This window comes from Diprion similis, chromosome 3 (assembly GCF_021155765.1).
Source record: "Diprion similis isolate iyDipSimi1 chromosome 3, iyDipSimi1.1, whole genome shotgun sequence".
Classification (NCBI taxonomy): Eukaryota; Metazoa; Arthropoda; class Insecta; order Hymenoptera; family Diprionidae; genus Diprion; species Diprion similis.
Genome location: NC_060107.1, coordinates 13540347 through 13561947, shown reverse-complemented (window position 1 = coordinate 13561947; position 21601 = coordinate 13540347). Strand labels below are relative to the sequence as shown.

Below are 21601 nucleotides of genomic sequence, written 5' to 3'. Positions count from 1 at the left end.
GTGGAAATGAAGAGATTGGAGAGATTCCGAAACGCATCTAACTGATTCAAGGGCTGTATTTTCTATTGCACTTATTTCTAACCTGGTGACAGATGCGTCACAACAACTTTGGAATAAAGGACGCTGGCCCCTATCTGTGATACATATATTAACGAATCATCGTACGGAATCAACGCGATAAGAGCTGGGTTCATCTTATCAAAATTTATCAGAGTAACGGAGGTTTTCTCACTTAGTTCCGTCTGACTTGAAATGTACATATTTCTGAATGACTCACTCGGCTACTCTCGTACGCAAAATTAACGCAGCTGATGTTTGACCCTCCGGACACCGATTTCTGATACTCAAAATTATAGTGGGTTAGAATTTGGAGATACATTTCATCGTTGAGTCGATAATTCATATCACAAACTTTCCAATAAATATGCGGCTGTAATTTCAAGACCAACAGCTACCACCTACTCTCGTAGCAAAAAGTAAAGTACGCAAGGCTAATGGGAGCTAAGTGAGATAAAAGAAAACAACTTTTAACAGGCTTGTTCTTCTACATACATATATACTATAGGTGATAACGTAACGTGCGGCAATTTTCAAGAGTTTTGGACTAAATTTGCAGTTTAATGAAAGCATTTTTTTTTTTTACAGTGATATTCCGAGAGAAAGATGTAATGCGATTGTAGCGAAGCGAAGAAGGTTTTTTGAACACGAATCTCTGGGAGTGACGACTCCTGTTCATGTTCCACGGTTTTTCCCCATTCCGGATATCCTAGTCTACGCTTAAACCACATGTAACGTTACAATACGATTTATCATTAATTTCACCTGATTCAAATGAATGTAACTCATTTATTGTTAGCTTTGTAAAAGATCGGTAACGCGGCGATCGATCATAGCTGTAATCCCTGCAGTCATGTTGTAAGTTTATTCCAAGCGTTCTATAAGTGTGGTGAACCTCGCACAAAAGTGTTTGTTAAAATTGAGATCTTTTTCTGTACATTACATATTACCTACAGCTAGACCGTGTTGTTTATCGACCATACAGGGAAAAAACCTGAATTACCAAGGCAATCGAGGAACTCTGGAGAGCAACTCATATCTCTGAGAGGCTATTGCGGTTAAGGAGTGGACACACATTATTTGGAAAAGATATGAAGTAACTGATATTCCTAAATTAACGTGATGAAACGCGTTCGACTTGTTTCTTTCGTTGGAAGAGGTGATTTGATAGAAGTGTAAACAAAATGAGTTAGATCCAAACTTTGAATGATAGTTTGCAACCGAAATCAATTAGTGCAGGCATAATGCGAACGTTATTCCGTTATACGTATAGCGTGAGTGTTCGGCGAATCGGGCCAAGCCGATGTGACTCTGTGCCTTGCACTAACCGCTGTGAATTGCCTCCCCCTCTCATGAGTGTCAGCGGCCCGATTCGTCGAATCTTTACGGTATAAAAATCTGCCCGTATTACTTCTATTTTGTTTTGGGAATATAACGGTAGCACGATCAGTCGAAACATCGTATCAAGTATTATTCTCAGAAATTCCATTTCAATGATAAAATACAGCATTCGAAACAGTCGATCGACCTTCGCGACATACACCGCGTCAGACGTGTATGTATTCCTGATGTAGGTATACGTGATACATATACGTACAAATGTAGCTTGCTTTGCTTATATAATACAAACGACGGAGTCGAAACAAAAAGAAATCCGTGTACAATAAATTGTACAGACTGCCTTTCTACGAAAGGCACATACCTGCGTGCATATAATTGTGAATAACAATACCTGCACAACGGACGAACATATAGTTACACGTAAGAGATGTTCAAGTTCAACCAGCGAAATTGGATGAAATAGGATATATATAATTTATTAATAGACATCTATTTCAGGACGGTTTGAACCTGTTCCAAAATACCTTGTAGGAACACTGCGCAGGAAACCATTACACGGCACGGATCCTGATATAAACAGAGTACGTACATACATGTATACAATATATCCATATGCACATATGTGCGTGCCTGCATGCATAGGAAAGATGAAAAAATCCGCCGTTTGAACCGAATTTCCCCCTCAACGATTCTCGACGCATATTAAAAACCTGAGAGATGATCCGGCGTTCATACGCGTTCGTACATATGTGCTTGTGCTTTTAAGCTGGCGTGTGTAGGTGTATTCTTATCGCGTATAGCTTGCGTGCGCGAATCGTACGCGTGTGTGTGAGTATTGTATGTACGGTATTAATAGGTATACATAAGTATTGATGTATCGGTAAAGCTTATATCACGCGGGGAACACTTGGAACGGCATTTATATTTTCACCTTATGACGGTAGTTCCGGAATTCCAGTAGTAGCAGTCGCCGCCACCACACGTAGAAATCACTTAAAAATAAGCCACGGTAAACAAAGCGACGGCGCAGGCGAAGGCAAAGGTTTCAAAGTGTTTCCGAGCAGCCTTGCAGGAGTTGCACACAGTGTAAAAGGAACCACAGGCACAGAACGCGTTAAAGTTGTCGAACAATGTAATAACCACAGTCTAGTAGCACCGTTCAGAGTTCGGTTCGGTTGGTTTGGTTCGGCAGAAAGCAGCAACGAACCAACCAACCAACCAACTATACTACACAACACCGGATAACAACTCGACGGCTGTTTCTTTCTCTTTTTCACGACGGGTTCGCCTTCTTCGGCCTCTTACCCGAGAGCGCGAGATTTTTGCGATTTCCAGGGTGTTCCCGAGGAAGGTGCCCGAAGTTGGGGTCGGGTTGTTTTCAGGGCCGCCAGGTTAACGTCACGCATACACCGACACAACCACATAACCATGGATGGACGGATAGACGGACAGACGGATAGACGGGCAGCACACCGAACGACCTACGGCGTGGGGCGGGGGGGAAACAGGGGGCGGGGAGGGGAGGAACGGCGCGGTGGAACGAGGAGAGACGGAGGGGAGTTACGCCAGGCTGGCCCGACGGAAGAGAACGAACGGCAACGTTGCGCCTGCATGGCAACGCCGCGCAACCTCTCACGGACGCCGACCACATGGAAAGAGAGCGCGGAGAACGGCGGGGGGGGAGGGAGAAAGAGAGAGAGAGAGCGCGAGAATCGACCACACGCACATGGGTGCGTGGCTGCCGAGGCTCCGCCGAAGAGAGCGGAGTGAGAAAAAGAGAGAGAGAGAGAGAGAGAGAGAGCGGATAACTATAGTCCGGCTGAACGGAGGGAGAAAAGCAGGCGCGCGCATACAGCGTGCGGGAAAGACGCAGAGGAGTGACGAGAGACGAACGACCGAGAGGTGCGGGAAGCAGGGTACGGATCCCGTTCTGCCGACCGAGAGAAACGAGGATCGAGCCCGATAGGACACGATGCCTCGCGTTGTGTCTGTATCACGAAAGTACGTGTGTGCGCAGGCGGGCAGCTCGTGGGCACTGGGGGGTGGACAGCTTGGGCCTTGAACTCCTTAATTTTACCTCCGTTCGAGATTCGAAACTCGAAAGGCTCGATAGGCCCGAGTCCGGACTTCGTCGTGGTCGTGGACTGCGGTAAGAAGTGCGTAGCTGAGTGCGACTCGGGCTTTTATGTTGCTGCGTATAGCTTTTCTCATTCTTGTCTCTCGCACACTGTCTCTCTCTTTCTCTTTCTCGCTCGCTCGCTAGTTATCATTTCCGCAACGAATCGTGACCTACGCGCTCTACGTTTTTGACGACGCTACGGACAATGGGAATTGGGAACTCAGTCGTGTTTGTTGTTTCAGCGTCGTCCGCGGCGCCTACTGCAATTCGACTATCTTTGGCGCCGTGAGCGCAGCCGAACGTATGGCTGCGGGGAGTCATGAGACTGGTTAATCGTACGGACACTTTAATTTTAATTAATTACTCTTCAACTACTCGTCTCAAACAGTAAATTCCAGTTTCTTACGAATCGAACATTCGCCTCGTTTACTATTGTTGTCAACGAAATACATTCTGTCAGGACTTTCACATCGGTATTTAAGTTTTACGCCAACACAAATGCAAAATTGAAAAGTGGAATTCTGAATTTCGGTGATACTTTGGGCAGTTCTTACCGATCACTTATTCTTACTGTTGTTAGAACTTGCGCGTCACTGATGTTAAAATTTTGCAGATAGCGCAATTATGCACGTTACGCCGAACAAAAATATCCCAAAACTTCATTGTTTCATGCGAAAATAATGCCAAACAACTAAAAGTTTTCTTGTACGTTTGTATTCGGCATTGCACTTAGGTAGAACTCAGCTAGCTGCGACTTTTTCAGGTCAACGATGCATAGACTTTAACAATGGCTGAAACAAGTGACTTTGAACGCGGTCGGTAGACTGAGTAATAGCACCGTCTAATGGAAGTCGCAAAACGAACTTCTGAGGCGGAAACGTGCAATTTCCGAACATTTTGAATTTCCACGTTTACGTCGCCCGTGATGAAAAAATCGCTGACCTCCGTATTAATAATAGTTCCATACCGCGATTTGATTAAAGCTGCGTCATCGTCGCGGAAATTCTTCGAGGAGAAACAGCTTGCTCTCAAATAGTAACAAGTTCATGCAGACAAGTTTTCTGCTGCGTACAACAAACGCGGTATTGTTATTTGTTACACATGTATGCACATCGGTAGAAATCCACGTCCTGCACTTTGTCCTCGATAGAAATTTTGGGTCTGCGTCGCGTCATTGGTTACGGTCTGGTCGACAACCTAGCAGAGCAAGATCAAAGACTTTGAAATAGTAAACAAGTAGGCTGGTTGCTTGGTTGTCGATGCGGGCGAGCGCTCGTGCGTGTGCGGATGCGTACACGCGTGTGCGTGTCGTGAAGGGGGAGAGGAGAGAGAGAGAGAGAAAGATATAGTTCTGAAATGCCGGAGCCGACACAATGCCGTTCCTATAGAGCAGAGTTGGACAGCCACTACATCGCATCGCGTGCTTCGCATCCGTTGCAACGACTTGGTATTTTCTCTCCGTCCCTTGCTCATACGTTGTCTCGTCTCACTCTTTTCGTTTACTTTCTTGCTTTATCTGGAAGTTGATAAATAACATTTGACTATACGTATGCCTGTATGCCGCGTATAGTGGACAGTTTCCGTCACAGATATAGCAGCGCGGTGTCTGCCTGTCGCCCAAGACCATGGGCGAGCACCTCATAAGACGGTGCAGGTGCTACTGGGGCATACTTGGTTTAAAAATAGCTCAAGATGCTTGTATGTGTAGTATACTCGCATCTAGTGAGCTTCGTTATTGGCCCGACTGTGTCGACTTATACGAATGACGTTCCAAGCGACGGCATGAGCGCAAATGAAGCATGCGTTGTGTCTGACTCACCGCTATTTGCTCTCTTCCTCGTTTCATTCACGAACCGACCAACGAGTTATTCGAAGTAAAGCCCCCTGCAGCAGTCGGGTCACGTGGTTATTTTCCACATGTTTGTGTATGTACATACACTGGTTTCCCTTTTTGGCATCCCAGTATATACGCAACTAGGCGAATATTTCGTTGTAACGTACCTATGTATGAATACGCATATGTATACATACGTCTGTCCAAATCGCAATAAAAATATACCCACAAAACTCTTTGACTTGTGCCAATCCTCCGCGACTCACGACCTCGGTATCATATTGTATTGATCGATTGTTAATGCATCGAAAAACACTTTACGGATACCACGCTGGACTTTGGTATAAAAAATTGAAGATTATAGTAAGGCAAACGAAATATACTTTTACGAAACTAAGACATTCGACACCATACGTATGTGTATAAATATAGAGCAAGTCTGTATAAATGTAAATTTCAGTACTGCCTGTCTATTACCATCTTTGAGGTGAATGACGGAAGGTCGATTTGAAACTGAACGACTTTTACTTTAATCCTTGGAAATTTTCACGAAAACTCTCTTTACATTATACGTATCCAATGTGTACAAAAATTCTTTTCGAATTGTTTTATTCACTCGGGATCGTCAAGTTTTCCCAAAAATGTACATATGCTGCATATCGCTTGCGCGATCAGGCGCTGCAAAGAGAAGGGGGATACGGTGATCATTGCGCAAGTGAGTTGAACGGTGTCTCCGCTGGTCTCCGCATTCGGAACGAGCGCATAAATGTCCAACGATGGCTTGTTCGCATTTGAATTCAACTCATAGCCATCGCGAGGTGACCCGGCTCTCCGCTAAGCCGACAGTCGACACGAATGCCCTTCTGCCTGGCCCGAATTCGTAGATTGCAGCGTGTACCCGCATACGTGCTTTTAGGGCTGGGATGCCCTTTATCGATGTGTGTATGCGTCGGTCCAAGAACAGGTTAAGCCTGTGAACCGCCCTATCCCCACCTTCTCTTGCACGAATCTGCCGAAGGAACGTTGGCGGGTCACGGTACGCAGACGGAGAGAGAGACGGAGAGAGAGAGACAGACACGCTAAACGTAAATGCATTCGGCGAAGGATGTGTATCGAGTAGTATGTGAACATACGAATGCATACGGATCCCGTATAGTATTCGGTGGTGCAAGGGAGAGGCTATGGAGCACTTTGATCGCCGTTTCTTATACCTTTATTTCCTCGCTGCACCATAAGATCAACTACCTGCGTTCAGAAAATCGCTTTTATGATCTCAAGTACACATATGCACACATTTTTACTCACAACTTAAAATCAATATCCACAGATAAATATTTATAAATGGAATTTGCTTCGGTACGAAATTATGAACTTGAATCCAAATCCATCGTATAAATAACGTCTGAAATATCAGCTATTCCACGATCAATCTAACTTGCGGAGGAGACTATGAATATTTGGAGACTTCAAGCAATGACACATTTTGGATAAGAATCAATATCAGGATAAGCGTAATCAGGTAGAAGATCACTGCGGGAATTTGCAAAAGTTACTGATTATTCAAGAGTTTGAGGATAATTTTTTTTTACGTTTAAAAGTTTCGTTCAGCTTTGTTTCAAGGCATATACCCGTTTATCGTTCAGCACTCACATCCAGGTCGACGAAACGTGATATCGCAATGGTGAACTTCGACCTAAAGAGAATATAAGGTAAATTGTTATAACAGAGCGCGATAGACATGAGATACTCTCGTACAAAAGAGGATATTATTCGTATAACGGTAAGGTGTACGAGCCTAGTGTACGTATGCACCTGTAAAAGGTTGAGCATAACTTTATAGCCATTGCGCCGAGTCTCGACGCTACGCAGCGTCGTGCTTCATCCCATTATGGCTCCTCTCCCTAATTCCTGCAGCAGGAGTACACAAACCCTGGTCCGTGGAATAGGTGCACAGCACAAGCTGCAGCAAAGGCACAACGAAGCAACGGCGAGCGGTGTTGGCGTGGTTAAGGAGACCCCGAAATGGTATGGGCCCTCATTGGCGTAGGAGTGACGGCGTCACACGGAAATATATTACGAATGTACGTTCCGAACATTCGGTAATCGCAATATTCTGGAGTATAAAAATCGTCAACGATTTTCAGGCGTCGGTTTAATGCCGGATTCTCTTTCCGTCGTGTTCCTTGATATTTCGTCATTATCGTTGGACCGAATCTCTCACTTGGCTCCGAAAGTACGAGAGAAGCGCCACATGCTTTGGATGGTTCGCAAATGCGAGGTGACAAGGCGTCGGTGGATAATGGCGGGCTAAAATAACAATAGCGTCGATTACTTGATGGCGAATGGGTGTGGCTGCGCCATTGAGTCGTTACACACAGTATAGAAGGTGGAAGAGGGACAGAGACACCGTTGCGAGATGTGTAGGCGAGCGGCGGCGCCGAGGGGCTCAGGAGGATGAACCACCTTAAAGGGGATAGATAGTACACCGAGCAAATAATCAATATACGGCTCTCTTCTCGTACACAAAATCTCGACTACGTACCTACGCAAATTCTTTTACCTGCCTACCGATGCTTCAAGTTACTTGTATTATATGCATACGTCAAAGTATTTCAAAGAGGACCGCAAGTTGTGAACATACGTTTTCGGTAAACCCCATCACTGCATATATATTTTGCTGAACAAAGGCGCGTATTTCACTCGCCATGGGGAACAAAATACTTATAACAGGTGAAAATCATTTGACGTGCAGGAACTTCGCGATGAACGTATTATACGTATATATAAACCCGTATACCATTGTTTGAAACATACTTTTATTATCTACAACGAATTACAATTCGCACGCCGTTTGTATACCGTGAAAAATGTCATCTCTTGAACAATACGTGTTCGTCCGGCATGTTCATATGAGCTGGCTTAGTGAATATTTAATTGTCTAAAACAAGATTTACACAGTTATATGAGTTTTGCTTACAATAAGATTTGGTAAACTACAATTCAACCTGCGACTATATTCTTCAAATTTTCGGTACACCATTTTGTGAGTGGTAGATTCTCAGTTCTCTGAGATGATACATCCACTGTTAAATTGAACGGAATTGGTCGGCTGAAATCAGATATTCCGAACATTCGCTGCAGAGCGTCAAGTGCCGCAATATTTTTTGCCACTTGTACAGTTTCGCCGGCACCTTTAAAAATTGCAATACTTTGTTAAAACTTTTCCTTATAGAATACCACGATACATTTTAAAGCTCCCGATTTTTTTTTATCGCAAAGAATTACGAAATTGCAGATGCGGAAAGATAGGAGTACAAAATATCGGCTCGACATCCTAGAAAATTTATGAATCCTTTTCCAGCTAAAATATATTCAACATAGATTTTATAGATTTAGATTATAGAACTTTAGATTGTTCAATATGTACAAATATTTTGAACAATTTTTCAACTATATTCAACTCAAACTACAGGGGGCAGAATTGATATCTAAAAATATTCTAACAAATTAGAAAAAAAGTAACAGGGGTAAGGAATTCTCTGAGACAAAGAAATATAGAAAAATGCGGAGAGAAGATTATATAAAGAAGATTATGATAGTGAATACAGAAAATGAAGTGTGCATGGAGAGGAGACTGAAACATGGTATAACACTTGGAAATGTAAGAGGGCTTAGTATTGGAAGAAAACGTCGAAAAGAAGGCAGAGCTAACATTGAAAAAAATTGTTAATCGGTAGAGTAGATAATTCACAAAACCTCTATGTAAGAGAGAGAAATGAGATTGAGTAAATAGCACAAGATTTTAAGATTTTGAGTACAGATAAATCCTGGGAATACGTCCTACGTATAAGAACTCATAAGTGATGGTCATAAACAAAAAAAACTTCTAGATTTGAAGAAAATGGAAGATGTAATACTACTAATACATGACTTTTTCTGACTTACCTATACCGAGAAATTGCTGATCAGAATAAACTGCAACTTGGTAAGCAGCTAGAACTGTGTTTACTCCAGTTTGCGCAGTGAGACGAAAATCTGCAGGACCTCTTTTTTCTCTATTCAGAATAGCATCTAGTGTTTGAAAAGGATGGCTAGGAGTCCAGATCGACAATATTTCTTTATCAGAAAGCGTAGCTATCAAAAAGTCACGCACAAAAAAGCTTGTGTGAACTGCATCACTGCTGCGAGCTAAGGCCGCTACTAATGCAAAGAACGTATTCACTAGGGTTTCCGGCTGCACAGGGTGGTCCTATGGCAATTGAAAAAAATTTATTACAAATCAACAATTATGACTTTACTTAACCTACTTTATAAAAATAAGAAATTAAATATAAATTACTTACCTCGCTCAGTATAAGATCTTTGGTTCCAATCTGTATGGAAACCTTAGCCAAAATCTCTTCACTTAATAGATAATCCTTTAGTTTTCTAAAAAGTTTTCAATAATCATTGATTAGATACTGTAATTGCAACTGCAACCGTAAATTGTCTGTTATATTATATGCTTTCTTTCATACATTGATCTTTGTCTTTGACGTTCAATATCATAGTAACCACGCTTACTTTCCATCGACCAGCCTCTTTTATTTAGCACTAAATATCTGGATTCTTTCACGATACCACCAACATAATTATAAACGCTACCATATTTTATATAATATAAGTTTACATCCTTACAAAATGCCTTCTTCCGGAAGTCTTGGCAGAGCTTGTCTCAAATAACACTGAACTATTTCCGATGTTAAGCATTTTCCTTCTTCTATGAGATCTGTATTATTCTTGATGTTCAATTCTGGATTTTCAATGCCAACCTCTCTCTGCTTTTGTTCCTCTTGTGCAACATAAGACCTGTGAGTAAAGGCTTGTTCCAATAGTTCGGCATCAAAATTTTCAGACAACCTTTTGTTAAATGCAAATATTTCTGCGTTATAATTCCAATCAAGAAAATTACTTCGCCGCGGCTCAGGCTGTGGTCCTAATTTGGCCTTTCGCTTGTTGATTTCACGTAGTGTTGGTGCAACCCATCTTTTTATACCTCGTTCACCTAAAACATGAGATAATTTATGCTCTTTAGGCATAGAAATGCATTTGATTCGGAATGCAAACTTCGTTATTGGATCACAGTATTTAAAATCTACTTGGTTGCAAATCTTTTTTCCGCAACATATCATTATACTTGATAACTTCGGGAGAAATTTACAAGCATACAAGTGCCTACTTTGTTGTTTTTCCCGGTTGCTCGAAATGAAAGTCAACATATTAAGAATGTAATTTGGCATACCTGAGTAGATGACCGATGTTAATCTTTGAATGCGAATTGCTGCTCGAGCACATGTGCGTAATGAACTCATTGTATGTTATAATATATTGTTATAACTATTTCGATATCATCAATTTGAGGTTAACTAGGTTAGGTTATAGTAAACTATTGACTTGTACGCATAGAGTAAGCGAAGTGCCAGAGATGGGAGACTATCCAATCGTGATGTGTGCCTGGAGGATCAGCGCTTTCTATCAAAAAAACAAGTGTTTAGAACTAATTTTGCACTGCAATACATTGCATTATCTACTGCTTTCGTAGTGGCATATAAGCATAGGTGGTCGGTTATTGACTGTAGCGTACCGTAGTAATCGAAATGTAACCGATTTGCGTTATTACCATGGACGTTAAATGAGCGGTGGTGCGTGTTTAGAACTAGGGTGTGTTCCGAAATTAGCTGACGGTGCTAAGAACTCCCTAGGACAGAGGCAGAGCTGCTCACAAACTCGCCAGCGCAAAAGAGATAAAAGACCAATCAAGTGTAGAGTGAAAGAGCCAGGTTTATAAGAGGTATATACCTCTCTCTCTCACGTCTCGGCCATACTTTCTGTACATGCGAAGCTGCCCGTAGTAATATATGCTCTAACAATAAGCTCAGCACACTGAAATTATCGGTAAGCTCAGCATGCACCAAGTACAGCCAGTGAAAAACGCTATTACACTTATATTTCAGTGGAACACAGCTATAGAAAAGTGTCTAACTTATAAGCTAGAATAAGTCCTACATTATTAACTAATTCGAAAGGGGGCCGAGAGAGCGTTACCTGACAGCAATAAGGATCCCTGGTATTCAGCACAGTCCACGATTTTACCAGCCAGACTTCGCTTAATGATTGAGCGAGGTTGTTTATGGCCACCCAAATCTTATAGCCAGAAAGATCGTCTGCGTGGTTCCTCCTCAAAATGGCATCGCTGTGTGGAAGGATTCTTCTCCAAGTGTCTCGTCGCTCAATCAGCACATCAGTAAGATGTGGTACCAAAGGTAACATAGGAGAGCTCACCACTAAATATTTGAAAAAAAGCAACATGATTTCCTGATTACTCCTATGGCAGTTACATTACGTAACGTTCATCTTGAGTTGAGCGCTTGTGGGCTTCTGCAGAAACGAGTACAAGCCCTTAAGACTCGTTGAAAATTTAACACTTAAATGTTATCCCGTCAGTTCCAGAAATGGCTGATCCTCTGGACCACGCCACTGGTCTGGAGAAAAAAGAGCTACTCGCCCGAGCCGCTGGCAATGATGTACGTACACAGTAGGTTTCAATCAGTATTGTGAAATATTAAATTTTCCATAAAATCACATACAAGTTTTGATGACTGAAATTTTCATTCGTTAATTCATTTTTCCGGCGAAGAAGCAACTTCTCAACCCAAATACGAATCATCCTTATGCTTGAATAGTATTCATCAAAGTCGTCACATTTATGTTCGGATCGCATGACAACTAGTATTCATATTATAATACTAGCTCAATGAAAATACTTTTATCCAAGTATAAGTCTACTCTTTCACTCAAGCTCTTTATATTTCAATATTTTTGTTTTTATACTGAAAACTTGCAATTTATAATGATGTTTATCTCTTATATTTGTATACAAATTGACAATAAACTTCGAATATTTCTTTCAATATAACATGAACGATTATTATTATAATGACGTATGACTGACAATAATACTAACCCATTTATTTTTTCCTCAGGATCCGTTTGACATGAAAGTATTGAATCGTGGACCAGGAACTAAAGATTGTCCAAACGAGATAGCTAGTGCATTTGACAGCCGACTGGTTGGATGCATTTGCGAAGAGGATGCAACTTCAATAAACTGGATGTGGCTGCACCAAGGTTCCCCTCGTCGTTGTGAATGTGGCCACTGGTTCAAATTGGTTGAGAAAACAACTCCTCTATAAATATAAACGCAGGTTAAGCTAGTCGAATGTTTGAAACATCTACCTAGAATTAATATTATGTTAAAAAATCGAGGAGTCTGGCTTTATTTATCATCCAACTATGCTCCCAATTTTTCCTACCAAACGATACACAAGTTGCTAAGAGTCCCAATATTATTATGCGGTAAGTCGCAAATATTTTCAATCACATTTAATTTTGATGTAAATATAATTTAATCGTAAATAAATACGAAATTAGAAGCTGCCTGTCACAGTTATTATTTGAAGCACTTTTTTTAAAATCCTGTGATGGATTCCTGATCAAAGGCTGAAATCAAGATACAAAGTTTCACAAAATCAACAATTGTATTTCATGAGACACGTTCCTAATTGGAACTTTACACGCTTAGTGTAAGTACTGCATGCATATACCCAGATTATGAAGTTAATAACAAAAATAACCCAATGTCCTAACAAGTTCAAATTGTTGAATAAAAATGGTATAAAAGTTTCATTACCTACCACGAACATCTGTTGAAGTGTGGCCATCAAGCTTTTGTATTAACTACTGTGAGAGTTGGCGTACTTCAAGAGATATGCGTAGTATGGTATCTATGTTTAAAAATTTTTGAAACAAATCCTTTGCAAGAAAGATTTTTCACTCTCACAGGCTTCGCACACTCAATCCATGTAATTTAAGGGGAAATAGGGGGCAATTTGTGTGAAAATAGCTGGATATTAGGGTTCTAAAATTTCTGCACAGATAGGGAAAAGAAAAAGAAAACTAGTCAATGCTAAAAAATCCCACAACAGTTACATTCTACATGATATCTTCGAATAAGAACAGCACAAAGCATTTTTATTTTACGAAAAAGTAAAGAAATTGTATAAACTTGTGATATGACCATCGCGATGTCGTACATTTAATACCATTTCTAAATGTTTTTCTTGCGAATTGCATGTAAGATATGGCTGTTGTTTCTTTTTTCGCGTTTGAGATTCATGGACTTGGATAATTTGGATGAAACCAGGTAGATAAATTCAAAAAATAAATATTAATACATGGCAAACCGCAAAGGGGAAAATGGTTTACCTCAGAGTACATTTACGGGAAATCTTCAGTTCTGGATTGCTTATAGGAAATGGAAAAAAATGGATACTTTTAGGGAAATGGAATTTACCACTGTAAAAGCCAGCTCACTTCCGTTTTCACGCATGTAGAAACGTCATATTGTGATTGAAAAATGGATGTGTTAAATCACGTATATCTACATCTTGCATCTTATTCCACTGTTAGTATAAATATTTTTTAGACGGACACCCCAAACCACTTAACAGGTCAATTCTCTTTCCAAACAAATCATTCATTACTCAACATATTTTTCTGAGTTACTGACCAATAGAATTTGATAAAAATAACAAAAAATCTCCGAAAATCGTGTTGATTTAAACAAGATTGTTTACCTATATATGAAAACAGCTTTGTGCAAATGTTGGAGATGCCAAGCTAATTGAGAATTGAGTAATTCCCAAAAGAAACGATTCACTTTAGTCCCAAATCAATGATTTCTATCAAAATGAAGCAATAATTTTAACTTTCCTCGGGTATTTTAGTCCCGAAAGCTTCTTCAAGATTGGAAAAACTACATTTGTCTTTCTGATTAGAACTCTCATCCATACTGCTACCAATATTTTCAGAACAATCATTCGTTGTTCCCTGTTCAGGGACTGTTGATTTTTTTTTAATCTGCCCAACCACTGTTACATATGAAGATGGTATCAAGCCCACTTTCACACTATCCGTTGCCTTCCACCAGCCGGGTGTATCCTTAGGTTGCAGAGATTTTGGTGCTAGCCAAATTTTTTGTCCGCATCTTAAACTGAGTTCTTCGCTAGAAGTAGCATTAAAGTCATATGTTGCTGTTGCTGTATACATAGGCTCGTTCTGTTGGAACCATTCTTTTGGATTATCAGCTGAAACACGTAAAGTGAAATGAAAATATATACGGGAATATTTCTACTCAATACATGTACAATTCTTGAGACATGAGATATTATAAAATATTCAGCAATTTACTGTGTAACTTACTGTTTACTTTAACTTCTTTGGAGTTATGAACTAATTTATGCACTAGATAAGGAATGGCAAACAACATGCTAAGAAACATGAAAATTGGCCAACTTGAAGATCCCGTTCTCTCTCCATTCATGACTTCAATTGCTGTCTTACGCCATAATAATTCACTGTTTGGATCATCCGGGCGTAATCCTATGAAATATTATAGTTGATGAAATGAATTAAAAATGCTACCACAATCCTATAACTTAGGTGATAATTATCATTTGATAACTGTAAAATAAATTTGGTCAACAATTCAGTAACCGTATCGCATCGAGTTATAATTAGTGGTATGAAAAAGCAAGTTTATATATTTACCCAGCATATACATGCTCTTCCAGTACAACCACTTCATAAATCTAATGAGAGCAAATGTGTCCAAGAAATGTCCGAACATGGAGCGTAATCTACCTACGTTATCTGCCACGCTAAGAATGGCTCTAAACGAGCTTGTCATTGCAAAAAATGTTGATTCAAGCATCATTGTGATGGATGAAAATGTGTGTACCATTGTTTCTATGGATTGGAATGCTGGCCTCGTTCTCTCCTCGGCTAACTGAACAAATCTATAGAAAAGCAAGAGAAAATACAGTAATTAACTAATTGAAGGCATAAAATACTTTGAAAGTGAATTTTTCAAACATAAAGCCAGTCTCTATGGAATAGGATGTGTATACCCTCACCGATTCTCTACGTCGCCGCTAGGCCCTCCAAATTGATTGTATGAATTATAACCTGACATCCCACCATATCCACCGTATCCACCATATCCACCATATGAGCCATAGCCTCCATAGCCTCTGTAATTCAAGCCGGTTCCATATCCACTATAGTATGGTGAAGACAATGGTCTGTGGTCTCCATACATTGGCTGGTAACTTTGAACAGATCTGTTTGTACGGGGTGGCAAAGGTGGCGGATTCCTCTGTTGGAAATTGGACACATTGCTGTTGATTGGAAGGCTTGGCTCGCTAAATGAACATAATAATTGAATAGATATAAGTTGAATAATACATTAGCAGCAATGCTGATAGATCGAGAATTAATATAAACAACCGGAATTCTGATAATAGACCCAATTCGTAGAGTCATTTTATTTAAGAAAGAATGTTCCGTAACAAATTGAAAATAGAATGTAGTTGGATATGTCAAGCATTAGTTGTGAAAATCTTATCGTCTATTAATAATGTGCATTGTCAATGCTAATTATTCGTGTTTATGTAAATTGTTAACCAAAGAAATTCGATGTGTGTATTAGAGAAAACACTGTGTACCTTCTTCCGAGGTCCGGGCTGGCTCTGAATTGGTTATTGTTGCAATTACTATGCCCTTGTTGATTCATTTTCACGGGGATTGCTAAATATCCAAATCAAGCAATTAAAAACGATAGAGAAGACAGAGGATATATACACTAGGAATAACGATAGTAGGTTCGGTGTGACATCTGATTATTTACTTGTTAAAAAGCGTCATCGGACCTGTTGCACGTACGATCTTCCCTGGTGTCAAAGGTTAAGGACTTTTCTGGGTATTTCTTCACTGCAGACGAATGATTTTGACAGACCAAATGTATAACTCTATATGAGTGAATCGGCTGTTTTCGGTTCAAGCGGAATCGTTTAGTAATTGCGTTTATTCTTTTTAACTGTGGGTAGGTACCAGTGGAAATTCCCTATGGGCAGGAAATAGGGCAATTTAACCAACGTTAGGTGGCGCTGATGTGTATATACTCTACACCACTGATTCGAGAACTAAAATCTAGACATAAAGGAAATTAAGCCACGTCTTAATAAAGTCTCGATGAACTTTGTGTTCACTTTGACTGTGAGCCCAGAATTTACGGATAGAATAATATTTGACAAATTTTACACCGTAAAAACGAAAAATGTAACTGACTCAACTAGACAGTTTCAGATTAATTTATTTTTCTCCAAAATGCCGTAACCAATTAGATGTCAAACATTACGATTTGTCACTTAAATTGAGACAAATGATGACAGATAAATGCTTTGTTTATTAGTTTGAGTCGTTGGCATTTAATTTTCACGTTGTAATTAATATGACACTCTCGATGTTAGTGCATACTAATATACAGTTATACTAAATGCATACTAATAAACTATACACGTAAGTGATAATTTCAATACAGGTTTACAGCCAATATACCTAAACCAAACCTAAACAATTTATCGTTGATTTTTCAGTGGAGCCAATGAAACTCAGTGACATGAAACAGACGAGAATGTAATTAGTATTGAAATAGACAAAAAAAGAAATTATCTTAGATAACAAAGAATTATGATTGGTGATAAAAAGGGAAAATTGATTAGCTGTAACAGAGGAAAAGTTTGAATAGCTGAAACAGACAAAATATTTAATTAGCTAAAACATAGGAAAGGTTTGATTAGCTGAAACAGACCAAAGGATTAATTAGCTGAAACAGAGGAAAGGTTTGAATAGCATAAACAGAGGAAAAGCTTGACTAGATGAAACAGACAAAACTTTTAATTAGCTGAAACAGAGGAAAGTTTTGATTTGCCGAAACATACAAAAGGTTCAATAAGTTGAAACAGAGGAAAGGTTTGATTAGCTGAAACAGAGAAAGTTGCTACAAGTACAGTGATAGAATGCATGTCGAGTCCAACATGATATTCGTGGCACCAAAATTTGACTCGATTGTTTCTAATAATGACAAAAAATTGCATACTTTTTCAATCATTATATGTTTATTCGTCAATAAGAGCTATTGAAATAAATATTTCGTCCAAACGAATTTTCAGGTATCAGTGTACTTGTAAAAAAAATTGCTTTGTTGTCCTGGAAGAAAAAGTAATACCACGGTTAGAAAACTAATAATTTTGTACACCTCAGATATATTCCATAAATAATTATGCCAAGGCTCTTCACTATCACTCTAAACTTTGCGATTTTTATCCACGCGCGTTGAGCACCGGCTAACATATGCCGCGCTTTCTTTCATAACCACAAGGTATCAAGTGGACGCGCAAAAGGCGTGGTCAAACTTCAAAACTTGTTTGTTCATAAGAAAATTGACTCAAAAGCTGAAAGCTAAGCATACCAAGAGTGCTTCACTTGCCAACGGACTATTATCGAAATCGATGCGCAAAAGGCACGATCAATCGATTTGAATCATCAATTAGGTGTACAAATAAAAAATTTCGAAAAATTTCATTCTTATCGTCAGATAGAATGTCGAAAAATGATTGACACGTAATTTTTTTTTTTTTTCAATTCAATGCTTATTAACAAAGATATAGCAATTAGAATTCCGCGTGACGTCATAATGTTATACATGTATTACATTGTAGTATATCTATATCTAGTAACATTGTGACGTCACGCGTCAATTTCAAACTGCTATATCTTTGTTACGGAACGTTAAATCGAAAAAAGAAAAAATACGTGTCAATTATTTTGCGACATTTGATCTGACGATACTAATGGAATTTTTCATTTGCACACCTAATTGTCACGTTAAAAGCGCATTCAGTTTCAGTGATTACTCGGCGCACAAAAAGGCGCAATCCGATGAATTGTCAAAAAGTTTCCAATATTTAGGACTTGTCGTAAAAACTCTGTAGAAACCCAATCCACATCTACGTTTTTTCAAGTCAGATACACTGCGATGCGGATTGTTGTTCTCAGATACGAATCAAGTTCGGGAGGGAGGTTGGAGAGCATGCATTATTGTGTGGCGTGACGGTCGGCGGTCCTCTTCGACGCGAAGTCTTCGAGCTCAGCATCTCTCCCTATCTAGTGTACCACGGAACGCGATAGATAGTCCAGAGATGCGTTTTGCCCATTCAAACGATCACAGAGATTAATTGAATGTAATAATGATGGATAATGACTGAATATTTGAATTGAATAACGGCTGGTAAATAATTGCAGAGTGAGTATAAATGGAAAATTCAACCTCTTTGATATTTAAATACTAATAAATGGTCTAGACTCGTATACAGCGTCTTTCAATTGTTTTTGGAGAAAAATTTCTGTGATAGTTTGACGCTGTGGATTACAAAAGTAAGTAACATCACGGTACATCGCGACCTTCCTACCCTCGCCTGATTCCCAACGGAACCGCCCAACGGAAATCTTAAAAAAAGATCCACACGCAGATCCACATCAAAACCCGCGACGAATCCCAAAACGATCACCTACCTCCCCGGTTACCTATATTCGATCTAAACGATTCTCCATTTTTTCCAACACACATCATTCTTCCTCATTCGCGCCGTGGTCACTGTCACTTACTTTTTCGTTGATTTCCTGTAGGGAGCAAAATGTTTTTGTACCATAGTCCGCCTACTCAGAATACAGTATCGCGGTTGTATCACGCCAACCATGCGTTGCAACACAATTGCATGCATTATTTTAGAAAACACTGGCAGACTATCGGTACACCAACCTTTTGTAAAATGGATTAAAAACATCCTGTATGCCAATCAGCATTTTTCTAAACGAGCTAAGTTTACAGTTGACAGATGCTTTTTGCTTGTTAAAAAATTGAAAATGATTCACAATATAAAATGCAATTTCATTACGTTACTTTATGCTAGACTTTGAAGTTTCGTCGATTCAACAATAATGCAAATAACTGAATACATTCAGACCTCAGGTGAAACCACCACTTAAACGACATAATTGTTAAATTCAAATCTAGATTATTACATCAGGAGCGAAACGCGATTCGATCTTGTGATTTGCGAATGAGTGATGGTTACCCGTCGCGATGCTCATTCCACATTTAGCAACGTGCAAAATTTCTAACTTTAAGTAAGCTACGGTAAATCAAAGTGCAAAAAAAAAACGATTCAACTGAAAGTCAAGCACCGTTGCGATTGCGAATGAGCCTACCCATGCAGCTAAGAAATCGAAGATTGATGGAATATTATTGTTACCGCCACGCCACGTGACAGGGGAATACCAGGGAAATATCCGTAACCTAAACACATGCGAACTCACCAATTTTCACCTCCTCCGGGCTGCTCCACACTTTAGATGTAGTAGTCTGGTAAATCTCAGGTTGAATCTTGAACTGACGCACTTTTACACTGCAACAAGAATATAACAGAATGATACTCATGCTACATACTTGGATCAGATTTTGTTTCGATAGAAACTGTCTGTTTCAAATAATTTTTTTTCCACAAAATTCTGTAATTTTTGATGCACAGATGTATGAACCACAGAATCAATAATAGAAAGCATTGAAAATCCAGCACTTTTTTTCTGAAACGTAATTAAGGAGTGAATAATATTGAATTTCAACTAAACAGGTCAAATTTCTTAGAGTGAATTTAGCATGGTAGTGTGATCGAAAATGATCTTGATCATGTACCTATTTTTTATTTTTTACAGCACTGGGGCCTGGTCAGATGTTGCGTTTTATTCTTCGACGTTTATTGGTGGCCTAAATTCAAATAATGGCAAACCTTGATTAGTCTTGCTGCAGTTTATTTCTGTAATCAGATAAGACAACACCAGATTTTGTTAATATTTCATTCTCAAAATTCATGTATGTACAGTATTAAGCACGTATATTTCAAATGTGTTTTAATAATTATGCTTTAACTTAAAAAATTCAAGCGATTGCATTATACCTGATGTTTTTCTGAAATAAATTGACCCCCTCAGTCAATGTATTATAATATCGATCCTCAGAAAGAAACGCGAAGGAAGATGAATTTGCTGATTCGGAATTCAAGGAAACACTCACAGTGATAAACACGAATCTCGGTATGTTTCGAAGGGTAAGCTGCACCAGCCGCCACACAAGCCCCACTATATGTAAACAATGCATCCTCACGCTCGACCGACACTATTTTTTTCATCTAACTTGTTTTCACTACGCAAGAATCGGTGCTAAAGTGACCTATACGCGATAGTTGCATTTTATAGACCTGTGAGAGCGCTATGTGCGATCCGAAATCAGAAACAATGATTCAAACGAAGGTCATCCCTCGCAAGGTCCGTTTTATCAACCCAATTCACCGTATAACCAACGTATCTCCTCAATGCAATAAAAAAAATAATACGCATGCTGAATTATTCTGAAGAATGACCGAGATCACCGTTGAAAAACCAATCTCCGCTGACTGTTAACTCGTTTACAGTTTTGTAAATTCGGTATCGGTGCAGCCGGTGACCGCTAAAATCTACATGAATAATTCCGAATATGTACCCAACTTCAACTTGCTGATTTCATGTTGAAAAGTTTTTCAACAGTCGATATCGAGTAGTTACGAAAAAATGCGCGGGCACAAAACAAAACGCAACACCCTGCGGACAGGGGCAATTTCAAGTTACACGTACGATGATTAAATACGACGAATGTAACTCACCTTCAACACTGGCAGGCTGTTTTGATGTTAATAATACTTTGATTCTCCGAGCCACTTTTCTGCATGTTGCATAGTAATTACCGAATGTAAATTACTAGAAATATGCACTGATTATAACACTAGAATTTGGATTCCACACTGAAATGCGCAACTCTCTTCGAGCTATTCGAACCGGAGCAAACTCTACTCTTCAAACGCGACTGCCATCGAGCACTCACTGTAGCCGAATAAGCGCTCCGCGATTCTGCCACGGATTCTGCGCGGCGCTTGCTCGCTTTTTCTGACCGGTATTCCTAAGGCTAGAATTTCGTGAGCAGCAGCAGCATTTCCCACCATCCAAGTATTCTGATTAGATAACTAAGGTTAGGTTAGTTTAGTAAATCAATCAGAATGCTTGGACGGTGGGAAATGCTGTTGCTGCTGCTACGTTTTGCTGCTCATGAAATTCCAGCCGAAGATCGGTATCGATCGCTACACTACTCATTAATCGTAGATATAAATATGTTAATATCTTGTTCCTGTTCATTAACATAAATAAGTAAACGTTATTCCAAA

The 21601-nt window shown here is 39.6% G+C and overlaps 3 protein-coding genes across 6 annotated transcripts; 1 reads left to right on the top strand and 2 right to left on the bottom strand.

Annotated features, from left to right (window-relative positions):
• Positions 1–8153: 8153 nt before the first annotated feature.
• Positions 8154–10815, bottom strand: LOC124404523 (39S ribosomal protein L44, mitochondrial). The gene is made up of 5 exons (XM_046878723.1): positions 10633–10815; positions 10029–10395; positions 9695–9779; positions 9297–9600; positions 8154–8542 (listed from the first exon to the last, which is right to left on the bottom strand). The coding sequence occupies exons 1-5, from the start codon at positions 10700–10702 to the stop codon at positions 8352–8354; spliced, it is 1017 nt and encodes a 338-aa protein (XP_046734679.1). The 5' UTR covers positions 10703–10815; the 3' UTR covers positions 8154–8351.
• A 678-nt stretch (positions 10816–11493) lies between these two features.
• On the top strand, positions 11494–12655 carry LOC124404524 (cytochrome c oxidase subunit 5B, mitochondrial-like). The gene is made up of 3 exons (XM_046878724.1): positions 11494–11653; positions 11835–11914; positions 12374–12655. The coding sequence occupies exons 1-3, from the start codon at positions 11575–11577 to the stop codon at positions 12581–12583; spliced, it is 369 nt and encodes a 122-aa protein (XP_046734680.1). The 5' UTR covers positions 11494–11574; the 3' UTR covers positions 12584–12655.
• Positions 12656–13793: 1138 nt separating this feature from the next.
• LOC124404522 (peroxisomal membrane protein PEX13-like) lies at positions 13794–16308 on the bottom strand. 4 transcript variants are annotated; one of them, XM_046878719.1, is made up of 7 exons: positions 16160–16308; positions 15956–16037; positions 15365–15652; positions 15000–15247; positions 14652–14831; positions 14098–14536; positions 13794–13955 (listed from the first exon to the last, which is right to left on the bottom strand). In XM_046878719.1, the coding sequence occupies exons 2-6, from the start codon at positions 16021–16023 to the stop codon at positions 14154–14156; spliced, it is 1167 nt and encodes a 388-aa protein (XP_046734675.1). In that variant the 5' UTR covers positions 16024–16037; positions 16160–16308; the 3' UTR covers positions 13794–13955; positions 14098–14153. The 4 variants fall into 4 exon arrangements, with proteins under 4 accessions (XP_046734675.1, XP_046734676.1, XP_046734678.1 ...); XM_046878720.1 differs by having other exon boundaries at positions 16138–16279; XM_046878722.1 differs by having other exon boundaries at positions 15365–15606; positions 15956–16268.
• Between the last annotated feature and the right edge of the window lie 5293 nt (positions 16309–21601).

What these genes read in the sequence shown, in the direction of transcription:
- LOC124404523 (XM_046878723.1), bottom strand. Translation starts at nt 10,702, where the DNA reads ATGAGTTCATTACGCACATGTGCTCGAGCAGCAATTCGCATTCAAAGA. An exon ending in CTTCCGGAAGAAGGCATTTT is followed by an intron (nt 9,780 to 10,028) that starts GTAAGGATGTAA and finishes AAAACTTTTTAG; the next exon opens with AAAACTAAAGGATTATCTAT. An exon ending in TCAGCAATTTCTCGGTATAG is followed by an intron (nt 8,543 to 9,296) that starts GTAAGTCAGAAA and finishes CAATTTTTAAAG; the next exon opens with GTGCCGGCGAAACTGTACAA.
- LOC124404522 (XM_046878719.1), bottom strand. Translation starts at nt 16,023, where the DNA reads ATGAATCAACAAGGGCATAGTAATTGCAACAATAACCAATTCAGAGCC. An exon ending in AGCCCGGACCTCGGAAGAAG is followed by an intron (nt 15,653 to 15,955) that starts GTACACAGTGTT and finishes ATGTTCATTTAG; the next exon opens with CGAGCCAAGCCTTCCAATCA. An exon ending in CAAAGAAGTTAAAGTAAACA is followed by an intron (nt 14,537 to 14,651) that starts GTAAGTTACACA and finishes TACGTGTTTCAG; the next exon opens with CTGATAATCCAAAAGAATGG.
- LOC124404524 (XM_046878724.1), top strand. Translation starts at nt 11,575, where the DNA reads ATGGCATCGCTGTGTGGAAGGATTCTTCTCCAAGTGTCTCGTCGCTCA. An exon ending in AGTAAGATGTGGTACCAAAG is followed by an intron (nt 11,654 to 11,834) that starts GTAACATAGGAG and finishes TTATCCCGTCAG; the next exon opens with TTCCAGAAATGGCTGATCCT. An exon ending in CCCGAGCCGCTGGCAATGAT is followed by an intron (nt 11,915 to 12,373) that starts GTACGTACACAG and finishes TTTTTTCCTCAG; the next exon opens with GATCCGTTTGACATGAAAGT.